Genomic DNA, 13,349 nt, shown 5'->3' on the forward strand with positions numbered 1-13,349 from the left:
TATTCTACCAGAGCTACTCCTTTTATATTCTATTTATAGCAAAACTACAGTATTTTGCTGTTCCTATTTTTGGGACAGGAAGAAGATGGAAAGAGTGAAGGATGGACCGACAAACCAGATCATCCTCTTGACGATGCCACCTGTGTGAAAAAGTCATCTGTTACTCACATAGAGGAGAGCTCAACTTTAAATAGTGAGGGAGAGGCAAAAGAGGATACAGCTAACGTGATTCCAGAGGAGCCATCGGTTGGAGAGGGATCAGAAAAAAGTACTGTGGAAACAGCATCAAAGGAACCCTTAGTAGTGAACGAAAACACTTCAAACGTCAGCAGCTGTTCAACTTCAAGTGGCATAATTTCTGGAACACCGCCATCTGCAAGCCGACGGCAGTCTTTTATCATTTTGGAGAAATTTGGTAGCTCAGAGAACAGACCCTTTAGCCTTTCAGCATTAAACAGTTTATCAGCGACGCCTGGAAATGCTTCTGTGGTAGCTAAACCAGAAAATACAAATGTATGCAAGACCAGTACTAAACCAGAAAAGTCTGGAGAAGAAAATAAAAAGCCTTCGAAATCAGAGTCTGAACAAATTTTTACTGCGATCCGAAGGCTAACTCGCAGGCAGACTAAAATGGAGCACAAAGGCAATATGCAATCCAAACTTGCAGCTAGGTCAGACCAAGAGAAAAGCGTACAAGAGTCTTCTGCTACCAACAGTACGGAAAATAGTCCTGAACAGTCTCCTACAGTAGAAGACATAGAATACCTTCTCCTTTCTCATTCCCAAACTCTCTATTCCACAGAAGTAGAAATTAAAAAAATTGAAAGTGCGGTAGCAGAAATGGAAGCAGAGCAGGCATTAGATACAGATTCTAAAGAAAATACGCCCCCAGAGGGGACTGTGTCATCGGACCAGGTAACAGGCAATGATAGTCACGTTCCACCTGTGACTCCTAATCAGAAAATACTAAGACGTTCTTCAAGACGACGGTCAGAAACTGTGGAAGGTGTGGGAGGTAGTCAGGATAAGGAGGATGGCCACCAAAAGAAAGACAGGCATAAGGAAGATGAAAAATCTGGGCAAAAGAAGGTGCCGCAGACTAAGGATGATGGATCGCAAAAGCAGAAATCGGTTTCTGGGAAAACTACAGAAAGTACAAATAAAGAAAGCGGCCCTCTTGAGAGAGCTGCTGCAGAGGACGTAAGCTCAAAGGGGTCTCCCGCTTCAGCGGACTTTGATGAGGAAGCAAACAGAAGTGCTAGGAGATCAGAAGGTAGCTTGAATACTGACACAGAAAGTCAAGACTGTAGCTCAAGTACAGGAGGTCAGAAGAAGATTGAGCGCCCACGATACCACACCAGAAGAGCTTCACAAGGATTGCTTGCCAGCATAGAAAATTCAGAGTGTGATGGCTCCGATGCCAAGGAGGAAAGCTCAAGGAAGAAAAGATACGCCAAAGTGAAAAATAGAGTTGAGTCTTCTGAAAGTAAACTGAAAGATACACAGCTAGGAAGCCATAGCCATGAGGCGTCTTCCCAAGGAAACGTAACGAAGACTCTGTTGGAAACAAATAAAGTGAGCCAAGAAGTCAGCACAGATGCTGTAGTGACATCTGAAGCCTGTGGCCTGAAAAATGAAGCAATTCCTACAGATGCTAACAAAGCTGTGGGATCTCCCGGCTCACAGGATTCACCTGATGCACAGAACGCAAATGTGGAACAAAACAAAAGCAATACTTCGGTGGAATCATTCACCATTTCGTGTGTATCTGATCAAGATATGAAAGCAGCAGAGGAAGATGAAGATGGTGAGAAGCAAACAAACATAGACTGTTGTCAGGCTGTTGTGTGTGAAGGTGTACCAGGGGCAAATGCTTCAGGGAGTGATCTTCCCCCTCAGCAAGTACCCGTGTGTCACCACAAAAAAAAACAAAAGACAGAAGAGGTTAAGGAACAACTGTAATCTCTGCTGTAAGAAGCAAAAGCAGCAACTCAGGTCGTTCAGTGAATCAAAGAATCATGAACTGAGTGAGCCCCAAACCACCCCGGCTGAGACGTCTGTAAATACACCAGAGATGGCGGGTAAATCAAATTTGGACGAGAGCTTGTGTATGGTCCCTTGTGCAATGAGCACTCCGTTGCATCCTGCTCGGGCACCCAGCACTTCGGGTGTGGAAGGAGAGAGAACAACTGAAGATAACCAGCCAGGAAAGAGTGTTGGAGTAGAGGAGAATCTAGAGAATCTAGAGCATATAGCAGGTGAAATAACTGGCTCTGTAGTGGAAATAAAAGAACCTGCCGATCAGAATGACCAAACTGAAGAGTGTCCATTGGAGCGTGTTTCGGATGAGCCCAGTGACGGCTGCCTGGCTGCAGGGAATCAGAGCGAAGAACCAGCAGCTACAGAAAAAGAAGAAATAAGTCAGAATGGACAACTGGAAGAGATACCCGAGGCAGTGATTGTCAGCGAACCTGAGCAAGAACAGATGAATGAACTAGAAAGTAATTGGGATGAGAAACCAGCAGCTGGGAATACTGCAGGGGAAACTTGCATTAATCAAGTTAAAGAGGTGAAAGAGGAATTAGTAGAAACTGAAATAATGATGCCTGAAAACGTGGCCTTGGACGGAGAAGAGGCAGTAGAAAATCACAGTGTGAATTCACCTCAGAAGCTGGAAGGTGATTCTTTGGTGTTGGTTAATGAAAGCCCTAATGGTACGCAGACACGCTGCATGTGGTCTCCTTCAGCTTCTCCATCCACTAGTATTTTGAAGAGAGGTATAAAAAGAAATCAAGATGATGAATCCCTGTCACCTGTGAATAAGGTACTGCAGTGCAATTCATTATGTGATACGATTAATTTGGTTCGTTACTGGGATATGTAACTGTCTGTAGTGTAATGAGTTCCAAATATGCTGAATTTATTGACTTGGTTTTTTAATTGTAAACAATCCTGCTGAAGGTGAAGACTTAACAGACTTCTTTTGGGGAGGTACAAGCACTGACAAGGCTTGCATTATCGGCATGTCATTCGGGTGGGGAGTTTTTATTGAAGTGGAGCGCCAAAGTCTCATCTGCTGCCAGGGTTGCAGCGCAGCAGATGTTGCTGCAAAGCCACTGTATGCAGAGCCAGAGCCTTAGCCCTAGGTTTTGAGCAGCTTTTTACAAAATGTGTTTAAAGTTTCCTTTAGCAGCAAGGAGGCCGTGCTTTCTGTCCTTGGGTGAAACATCTGTGTCATTTGAGGACTGTAATGAATTTATTTCCAACTGAGCTGTTTTGTCTCCTCAGACTTACTTCACCAGAGTGTGGTGGTTTGAGTTCTTACTATAAAAACTAATTCTTTCTCAAAACAGATTCGTCGAGTGTCTTTTGCAAATCCAATTTATCGAGAAGGACTGGCAGATGACATAGATAGGAGAAGTCCTGTCATTAGATCCCATTCTTCACCATCTTCCCGAAGTCTTAAAATTTTATCTAATGTTCAGGCTAAGGTAAATTCTGTTACGTATATTCCGTATGTTGCGAGTACTCACATTTCTCATTTATTATAGGTAATGTTGCTTTAGTGTACATTCATAGTCATTTGCAAATAGTTGTAAGCAGAGAATTGCTAAGTGTAAGAAACAGTTGTAACTGGTTTAGCCTGACTCATTCTGTTACTCTATGAAGACAAATGTGCTCTGAGATCTAGGTAGCTAAATAGTACAATTAACCAAATTCCTACAATCCTGAGAAACATATTTTGTCTTTTTCTATCCAGAATATTACCACTCCGACCAAAGGATGTCTATCTCCAGGATCTCGCAACCCTAAATTTAAGAGCTCAAAGAAGTGTTTAGTAAGAACTGCTTTGGTTCATGTATTTTTCTTATTTTTTCCTGTATTCAGTTGTGTGATAGTTTAACAATTTTTCTGTATTCAAGATAACGGAAATGGCTATGGAATCGGTGCCTTGCCCTACAGAATGCATGTATCCTGCCTTAGCTGGCTGCAAAGCACCAGTTGAGGTGATTTTACCTCAGATTACATCAAACATATGGTAAGTGGATTGCTGCTTTAAAGAGGCCATTTTAACAGGAAACAAATACTCACTGAACCTACAAAACCAAATTTTCTGATGCAAAATGTGATGAGTTAGAGACACCTTTTGCCAAATTGTTTTTAAAAGGAGGGAGGTTGGTTTGATGGGGGGGAGAGGTAACTACTTTGTAATGACTCATGTTGTCTTTTTTGTAAGACAATGAAAAGCTTGTGCCCAGGAGCGTGGGGGGCGTGCTCCGTGCTCCATTTCTGCGTGGCAGAGGCTTTTCTTAATGCCTGGTGACAAGCAGTTGGGGCTTTCTGTGAAAGGTGAAGGCGCCTTTCTATTGAAGGTGAACCGGGATTTTGAAAAAAATCAACATTTCAAGTACAAAGGCTGGGTGCTGAGCTAGTTCAGTTTTCGATCTGAATTTTGACAACCTGTCGCAACAAACCGTAGCAGTGTAGTGGGAGCTTCTCAGAATGGCCTTTTGCAGTGTGCTCGGCTCCTCTTCCACTCACACCACATACGAGTGGCCTTTCAAATGCCACTCTCTGATGGCTCTAGGATGAACTGCAGAGAGGTCTGCTTACGCAGATAGAACGTAATGTGTATTTTGTTTTTTCCTTCGCTTATGTGCATGTGAATGGGCGTTCATGTAAGATTTCTGTGTGCTCCACCGTGCCAGGCAGAAAAGACGTGAATTCTGGCACTAAACCCCATTTTTCTTTCTCCCCTGCTGCAGCGCCAGGGGCTTGGGGCAGCTCATTCGAGCAAGGAACATTAAGACAGTGGGTGATCTGAGTACTTTGACAGCATCAGAAGTCAAAACTCTTCCCATCCGCTCTCCGAAAGTTTCCAATGTTAAAAAAGCTCTTAAAGGATATCATGGGCAACAGGTAATGTTTCATTTTAGTACCTCAAAAGCCAGTGTTAGCCTAATGAACTGCTAACATCCGTGATGAGGAGTAATGGGGGGGAGAATACATTAGAGAAAGCACTTAGAGCATGGTCTCTACCTGTCACAGTAACGTGGGGAATTCAAGGTTCAGGTGACTTAGTTACAGTATTATTAATGGGAATAATGATTGTATTTATGATGAGGTTAAAACATGTCCCACCATATAATCTTTTTTTTTTTTTTCTCTCTGGAAATGCATGTCTTGTTCTCTCCTAAAAAACCTTCAGGTAAGATCTCGAGGATTTGAGGAAATAGAAGCACTTGAAGATGCAGAAAAGCCCATGAATAATGTAGAGGATAAATCTCTTCCTGTAGATGAAGAAAAATTTGCAACAGGTAACCTATTGCCAGCTTTTCGCTTAGGCTGTGGCTGTCTCTGCTGTGTGGTGCTTTCATTCTCTCCTAATGGGAACACTTGATTTTTTTATTTTTTTTTTTTTTTTTGGAGAGTGTTAATAGCTACCTTCGGCACATCAGCCGGGTGCTTGACTTAGCCACTTTATGAAGCCCTGTAGCAATGGCTTTCTAGAACTTTTCTGTTATATATTTTGAGGGAGAGATGCTGGTTTTCACTAAACGAGCTTGCATAAGCATGCAAAGAACAAATTGAGCGGGGCTCTAAGTACTTAATTCTCTGAATCTCGGCCGGGTATGTCTCCTGGGCTGTTTAATACCACAGCAAGTGCTGTGGCTCTGGGCGTGCACGGAAACAGGCAGGGTGGAGCGGGGTTAGTTCAGCGGTGCCTCATCCTGAGGGGGTGGGCAGGAGAGGGACAATTCCCTGGATCCCTGTTTGGGATGTAGGTGCCTAGACTTTCATTTGCATTCCCCCATGCGCTTTTGGAGTGTGGCCTGATGGCTCAAACAGAGGGATCCGTCCGTGTTCTTCCTACGAGATCCTTCAAGTGTTGGGTTAACTGGAGAACGAAGAACTGGGCAGTACCTTCTCTGCAGCTGTCCACCTAAAGGTTGGGCTGTGGGGAAGCATGTCTTGAGGGACACTGGCAGTATCTGAATAGGATCAAATACTTTTGTTTCTGTCCTTAGTTTCATTATATTTGGTCATGATTGTACAATAAAAGTCACCTTAAAGACGGGTAGCACGGAGTCGGGAGGGCTGCCCTTGTCAGCAGCTCTCATGTTGTGTGAAACAAATACTTCGTACTCGAATATGTTCCTTTGTACAAAAGAAGCTGTAACGTTCCACGGCAGCGTAATTGTGCTTAGATTTGAATCCAGACATGCAGACAGTGCTGCCCTGCTTCCCTTCCTTTCCAGATTTCATTGAGCCTGTTGTTACGAATACAGATGACCAGCCCCCAGCAGATCTTCTGAGCCAGATTGATGCGCTCGCTGCTCAGCTGACCTCCGAAGATCTTCACGGCTACTCAGGAAGCCAGCTTTTTGAGATGCAAGAAAAACTTGTCGGCATGACAAACTGTATCATGAAAAACCTGCAGTCCCGCTGGAAATCGCCTCCCCATGAAAGTTCTGATTAGTTGTTTATCCTTTCTAAGTAAGGAGAATTTTGTTACAGTTTTCCCCAAAACCTGCTTTTCTTGCTAGTGAATTACTTTTTAAACTGCATAAACCGTAGAAGATTTTTTTTAACACTTATATGACCAAAATGTATCATGTTTGGGATTTGTTGGTTTGTTTTTTTTCCTTGGGTTTGTTTTGTTGTTCTTATTTGCAGGATCACTTACTCCCCGATAGATATATTTGTATTGTATTGCTATGCATATTTCTTTCAGGTCATGAAAGAAAACTTGATAAAAGTTGTGCAATAGCAAAGATGTGAAACCAAACCAACATAGTTAAATTATTTTTTCAAATTTGAAGTGTTCTTACTGCTGCAAACTCTTAGTATTTGGTAAGAGATCGATCTCACGGCTCTGTGCGTCTGCTGCCCCTGTTTCTCTGCTTTTAAGCTGCTGAAACCTCTGACAGGCAGTGGCTCTCCCTTCAGCACCGTTTTATACCGAGATAAACTGAGCTTAATTTCTTTACGGCAGCAACGGCCCAGCAACCTGGTATTTTGACAACGTGGATGACATCTATTTTTGCATGTATTTTTGTAAGAATTGCACAAAGAAGCGGGTAACGGGATGTACCCTTACAGGCAGAAGACTGCAGAACTTCTCAGGCTTTTCCCTGTGTTTGTTGTTGGCAGCAGTTCTCCTTCTGTGGAGGAGACTCTCTTTGGAGAAATGAATGGATTTGACAAGAGCCCTTTGTATATTATGTACAGACTTATCACAGTAAATTTTGGTTAATAATTTATGATTTTGACTTCTAATTGCATGGAATGCATTGCTGCTTCTCGGAGACCTTCAGAGAGAGTTCTTGGGTTTTACTCTGGGAATCTTAATTTGTATGTATTGTACTGTAGCTATCACATTTTGATTTTAGAACTTAAATGCAGACAAATAAAACAGCAGATAGTTCCCAAACGTATTAGTGTGACTGTGGTTTGGTGGTTTGGGGTTTGGTTTTCTTTTTTCCCCCTTCAGATCTGTCCAGCTCTAACCTCAGCATTGGTTTGGATCCACCAGGCTGGGAAGACCTTGCAGGGTCATCGCTGCTGCCTTGAGATAGGAGCAGCCCCTGAAGGAGGTGGTGGTATCTTGGCAGCAAGGCGCCGGGGAGCCTTTGCCCTGTTCACGTGTCTCATGAAGAAAGTGACCGGGACAAAGAGGTGTCTCGCAGCTGTAATGTGAGCAGTGCCAGTGATGAGTTGTCTGTAGATTTTCTTGCTTTCCTGAAAATGTTATTTTGGTTCCAAATCTGCCGCCTTAGCCTTGTTCAACTCTTGCATCCAGTGACCTGTACAGATAAGGATGTTCCGTACGCACCTTGAAGGGGCGCTAATTAGCACCTTGGTCTAACCAACACCCACCCCTCAGTGCTGGCAGCCTGCGCTAAGGACGGACGTTTCCCTTTCAAGTTGGTTTGTACCTCACGACGTGCTGTGAATTCCCTTGGAACAAAGGCCTGTGGAGGTAAAGTTGCAGCTCCTTCTGCAGTTGACTTTGGTTTTAATCTTTCGTCTGTCTTGGACACAGTGTGAAGTGATCATTTGCATCATTCTTTCTTGGAGACTGGCTGGTACCAGATGCTTGAAGCAAATAACCACAGTGCTCGGGGATGAAGTAATACGTGTGGTTCACTCCCAGCCCCTCGGAGCTTGCCTGCGGTGGTGGCCGTTGCAGCCTCCTCACCTGCGCTCCTTCCCTGTCTCAGTGCAGTTTTCTGAACAAAGTCGGTTTCTTGGGAGATTGATTCCTGCTCTTCAGCATGAGTGAACACATCAAACATACTGCAGAAACATTAGCTTTATTTAGTCACTAATTGACAAGTAATAACGTCTTTTGACCCCAGAACAGCTGCATGAAAAACAGGCAGAAGAGCTGAGCAAGCAGGAGAGGCCTTGGGGTTTGGGTTTGTTTCCCTCCCCCGCAGCCTAAAGATGGTTTGAGATAGTAAGCTTAAATGTTGCTTGTACAAAGAAGAAGTGAATACATTCAAACAGTGTAGAATAGCCCAGAAAAATAGTCTGTGACAGAATGAGTAAATACCTGGTAGTCATAGTCTTAAGTACATGTAGAGAATTTTGGAGATGCTGAACTGGATTGCAGTTCTAGCCAAGTGAAATGTTGTGATGGTGTGTGATGTTGAAGTGTTTGAAAGTCCAGGCAATGGGTTTGGGTTTTGGTTGGGTTTTTTTTGTTTGGTTGGTTGGTTGGTTTTTTTACAGTGGAAGAAACACAGTTCTTATGAACAAGGCCTAGTAGTGTGCTTATAGGTGGTTTTCAAAAATGTTTTGAAAGGATGTTTTAAGAGTATTTTGCTCTGCAGTTATTTTTTTATTTTTTTCTTTTTTTTTTTCCCACATGGTTTATAAGGCACTATCAGCATGGGAGACAATAAGGCACTTTGGAAAAAATGTTACAAATGCTTCTTGTAGCCTTTACATTTTGAGAGGTGCCAGCGTGCCTCTGCCGTGCAGATAGGCGTTGTGGGAAGATGGCCTTTGGTTTAGACAGCTTCTACGTAGTTGGCTGGCAGCATGCCCGTCTTGCCGGTTCTCTGGACGGTCCCATACATCCAGCCTTCATCGATTGCTTGTACGTTTACAATTGTGTCACCGTCTTTGAAGGAAACCTCATCGGCATCAGCTGCCATGTAGTCATACATGGCCCGGTAGGTCTTCTGTTGGTTTTAAAAAAGAAGACGCAATTACAGCCCTGCTGTCGGCACTGAAGCCACGGCTGTTGCTGAGAATCGGTGCAAGAGCTGGCTCTGGCCAAGTTATCTCGGCTCGTGTCCGTGCTCTAAAAGCACTGCTGAGAGCACTGCCTGCCTGGCCTTTGAAATCTCCTGGGTTTAGAAGACAAAATGTTTCTTCCCAATAACTACCCTTGTCACCCAAGTACCACTACCTCAGGTCACAGCCTGTGTAGTTCAGTGATGCTGAAGCTGAACAAAATGTTTTCAGAGAGTATTTGAGCAGTACCAGCTCCCTCCAGCGGTATCTCGGAGGGGAGGCGATGGTACGTCCCGGCCTAGGCCTGCTCTGAGCCTCGCTCTCAAGAGTAGGAAGGAAGCATTAATTCAGGCTTTCAGGAACAAACAGGTAAGGCTCTGTCCCACCCCGGGAATCTGTTACACCTTCACCCGGTCCAGTACCAAGCCTCAGCCCAGCCCATAACCAGGCATGCCAGTTACAGGCTCGAATGCTGGATGAGCAGCATCTGGAGCGTGCACCTGCAGCAGGCTGGGGACTGTGTGGCGTACAACCGATCTGTGTTACTTACACCAGCAGTAGACGGGTGAGAAGGAACCGATGATACTGTAGTTTGCTGGGTGGCAACAGACGATGACCGTTGTTGTGGTAACTCGATGGTTTTAGCATGTTTGTAGCCCACTGCAAAGGGAAAATATATTTCGTATTGCTTATGATGGAATTGGCAATGGGGTTAGAGTTGCTCTGAATAAAGATAACGGGCTGTGTCATCAGGTGGCTCAGACCTGCCTTTTACCAACTAAAATACGATTTTACATCTGTTAAGTCTGTAACGTGATGTTTTGCAGGTGTAATGTGCTTTTTCCTGGCTAGAGGAACTCCTGAGCCCTGCCAGATCCAGAGTCTGGATACAATTTGTCGTCTTATGTGAGTCAGTGGCATGTTTGTTCTCCTCGTACCTGTTGCAGTTGTGGCAAAGAAGCCCCCGTTGCTGTAATAGGACAGGTGTCCGCCGTCCGAGGGTTCTGATTTTTCATCGCCGCCACCAGTGAGGCTCAAGGCACTGGCAGAGCGGGAGTGCTCCCGGCTGCGGCGCTGGGCTTGGACTGTCGGGAGAAAGCAGTGGGAACCAATGTATGTCCTTGTGGTGTAAGGAGATGCACACATAAAAATACACTTCTATATACATTTAGATGTATATGTACACCCACACACATGTATAGATTACTTTTTATATATACACACATAATACATATGAGTGTGTGTACATGTTCCGTAAAAATCACCAAAGCTCTCTGCTGTTATCATCAAACCCGTAGAAATTGTGCTTATATTGAGTAGAAGACTGGCATGGGCCGCGTGCAAACTGAGCAGAATGGGTTACTGTATCGTACAAGGTTTATGGAAAAAAGCTGGTGAATTAATCACAGTCTATTTTTAGGGTTTGATGGTATTTGCCAGTGCTTTTCAAGAGTATTCTATCAACACCATGCTGAAGCTCTCCTGAGACACAGCTGTTATGTCCCTGTTACCTTTAACAGTTGGAATGTTTTTCTTTCTCCAGCCTCCTTCCCTTTAGTGCTAGCTACTTCCACAATTTTTATACCAATTATCCCATGCTTTCCTTTGTCCCAAGACTTGTTTTCTGTCATTTCAGGAGGCTTCCCTTCTCAAACAATTAGCAGGAAAGGAGTTTAAAAAAAAAAAAAAAAGGTAACTGAGGAATAGTTTACTTTTAACTCTGATTTTTAGAGTTATTTAAAAAGGAAGCACATGTTACCGGTAAGCAACTGTATCGTATAAACCTGTGTTAGATCACTTGTATATAATAGATTAACAATATATTGTTTGAGAAATGGCTGTATTAAGCATCCAGTGTATTTATGTAGCTAGCATAAATGTAGCTCTGCTGGTGAGGAGGAGCAATAGGAAATTTCTCCTCTAGTTACCATTAATTCTCCCCAGAACCGTGTTCCTGTGTAACTTTGGAAATCTCAGCTCTGATTAACACAGTGGCTGAAGTCAGCCCGTGGGACTTTGCTTGCATTCCTGTGGAGGTAGAGTGCCAAGCTGTACTTTAGCGGCCCCAAGCTGCCAGTTTTACTGATTGAATTTGCACAAGTATAAAACTTTTTGCACAAATAGTACAGCCGATGGAACCAACCAGAGATCATATGTAAGCTTCTGGACTGAATATTGTCTTCTGCCGGGTCATATTCAAAGACTGAGCCGGGATTAGTGCGCCACACGCGAAGACCTGTAAGAGAAAGAGCGGTTTTTGAGGCCAAGCTGTAGCTCAAGCAGCTGTTGGAGAGCTTGAGCAGCACACACCTGCGCTGAGCAGGAGGAAAGGCGCTTCAGAAAAGGGCAAGTGGCATTTCATAACTTTGTGGTTCTCAATTTTACAGCGCAGATTAGGATTTTTTAAAATTTTTTTAATTTTTTTGTAATTTAATCTACATTAAGTGAGTTAAGGTATTTCTCTAATATAGATCAAGTTAAAGACATAAGTAAGAAATGTAAATCTAGCTTTATGTTATAAAGTTGGGCAGAATGGGACAGGCAGACCACAGATGATTCACTGCTGCTATACGAGAATATTTTCAAGATGGACTTTGATAAAGATACCATGTCCAAGTAATGATAAATTTGAGTTGATATGGCTGAGCTTAAATAAAACAACTCATCCAGGTCAGCTTGTGTTTTGTGTAAATGAAATACTCAAGTAATTCTAAAACCTGGGTTCTGCTCACCTGTGAGAGTCTCTTGATCCTGGTCCACGCGCTTTCGCTCCATTTCTACTACTCGCCTTTGAATGCCCCTATAGCTAATGTCACTGAAGTCCTGCATGTTCTTTTTCACGCGTTCTGTAATGGGGTCGGTAACAACCGGTGTGAAACTACCTTTGGTTTTCTCAAAATCTTCATGGTATTTCACCTGCAATTTAAAATGGGATGTCTGTTCTCTCTACCTTACCTGAGTAATTTTGATTCCTGCTTACCTCAGGTGCCTTTCTAGGAGAGCAGCGCACCGCTGTTCGGAACTTTTGCTTTCTCGAGTCGAAGGAAGAGTGAGAGAGCCTAACCCCAAACATGCCTTTCCTGCAGTCGCTCCTGCCTTTAGCATTTAAGACTCTGGGTAACCAAACTCTGTATGTGTACGTTGTCCTTGAGCTGCCAACCCCAGAATGTCTTGGGAACAAGGTTATGTTTTTACTTAAATCACTTGCCAAGGTAAAAATACATCTAGAAATGCTCTTACCGTAGAGATGTGTTTCTGGGTCTCTCGTACACGCCGCATTTCAGGTGTATCCAGTACATACGCAGCTTTGCCTTGTACTTGTTTTCGGAAACTATCTGAGTAAAGGACCTGCCAGGTGAGAACAAGGAAGTGAGCGCAGGGCACAAAACTACCTCTGTGGTGTGAGGAGTGAGCTGCACCGAAGCAACCTGGCAAAAAGAAGGTGGGGGGACTGCAGACAAAAAGGTAGCGGGAGCTGTGTTGGTGAATCACATTAGAACGCAAAGAAAATTTTTTTTTCATAATTATATGGACAGCTCTGGACTTGATCCCAGACATTCCTTTTCTTAACTTAAAGAGCCTTACCTTTTTTGAACCTTGTAACACCAGGTAGAGATAATGCAGCAGCAATGCTCTAGGTAATATTTTCATATATTTGACATGCACCTCACTGACTTCAGTGAAGTTATCAGGGTGAAACAAACAACATAATTAGAGCTGTGTTTTTCATTGAAATACTACAATTGTTGCTGGGTTTGTAGGGTTTCTTTTTTGAGCAATAACAGTTGCGTCATGCATCTGTAAACATTTGCAGAGATTGTATCACTGGATTTATTGAGCAAGTCATGACAACATTTAAGGCTAGGTTGGACGAGGCTCTGAGCTACCTCACCTAGTCAAAGGTGTCCCTGCTCATTGTGGGGGGTTGGGCTAGATGGTCCTTGAAGGTCCGTTCTAGCCCAAACCATTCTGTGATCCTACAATCTGTTCTATGTGTAAATATTTACAGGAAGGCGTATGTCAGGATTTACCTCTAGAGTAACAGGCTGGCAAAGAAGGGCCCTCAAGATCTGTCATGGTTTTAAACAGAATGTCAGAAA

General features: G+C 43.5%; 2 protein-coding genes across 2 annotated transcripts in view; one reads left to right on the forward strand and one right to left on the reverse strand.

Moving 5' to 3' along the window:
* The window catches only part of RIF1 (replication timing regulatory factor 1), a 38,547-nt gene extending 31,112 nt beyond the window's left edge, over nt 1–7,435 (forward strand). Inside the window, 8 exon segments of the mRNA XM_056348485.1 lie at nt 79–1,950; nt 1,952–2,824; nt 3,354–3,491; nt 3,761–3,838; nt 3,924–4,039; nt 4,767–4,920; nt 5,210–5,318; nt 6,261–7,435. Coding sequence (XP_056204460.1) covers nt 79–1,950; nt 1,952–2,824; nt 3,354–3,491; nt 3,761–3,838; nt 3,924–4,039; nt 4,767–4,920; nt 5,210–5,318; nt 6,261–6,481 — 3,561 coding nt within the window. The 3' untranslated portion in view covers nt 6,482–7,435.
* An 867-nt stretch (nt 7,436–8,302) lies between these two features.
* The window catches only part of NEB (nebulin), a 131,201-nt gene continuing 126,154 nt past the window's right edge, over nt 8,303–13,349 (reverse strand). Inside the window, exons 136-141 of the mRNA XM_056349161.1 lie at nt 12,490–12,597; nt 11,982–12,165; nt 11,393–11,485; nt 10,188–10,334; nt 9,800–9,909; nt 8,303–9,194 (exon numbers count right to left, since the gene is read on the reverse strand). Of these exons, the coding sequence (XP_056205136.1) occupies nt 9,021–9,194; nt 9,800–9,909; nt 10,188–10,334; nt 11,393–11,485; nt 11,982–12,165; nt 12,490–12,597 (816 nt within the window). The 3' untranslated portion in view covers nt 8,303–9,020. The remainder of the gene's footprint in view (nt 9,195–9,799; nt 9,910–10,187; nt 10,335–11,392; nt 11,486–11,981; nt 12,166–12,489; nt 12,598–13,349) is intronic.

Source organism: Falco biarmicus, chromosome 8, assembly GCF_023638135.1.
Source record: "Falco biarmicus isolate bFalBia1 chromosome 8, bFalBia1.pri, whole genome shotgun sequence".
NCBI lineage: Eukaryota > Metazoa > Chordata > Aves > Falconiformes > Falconidae > Falco > Falco biarmicus.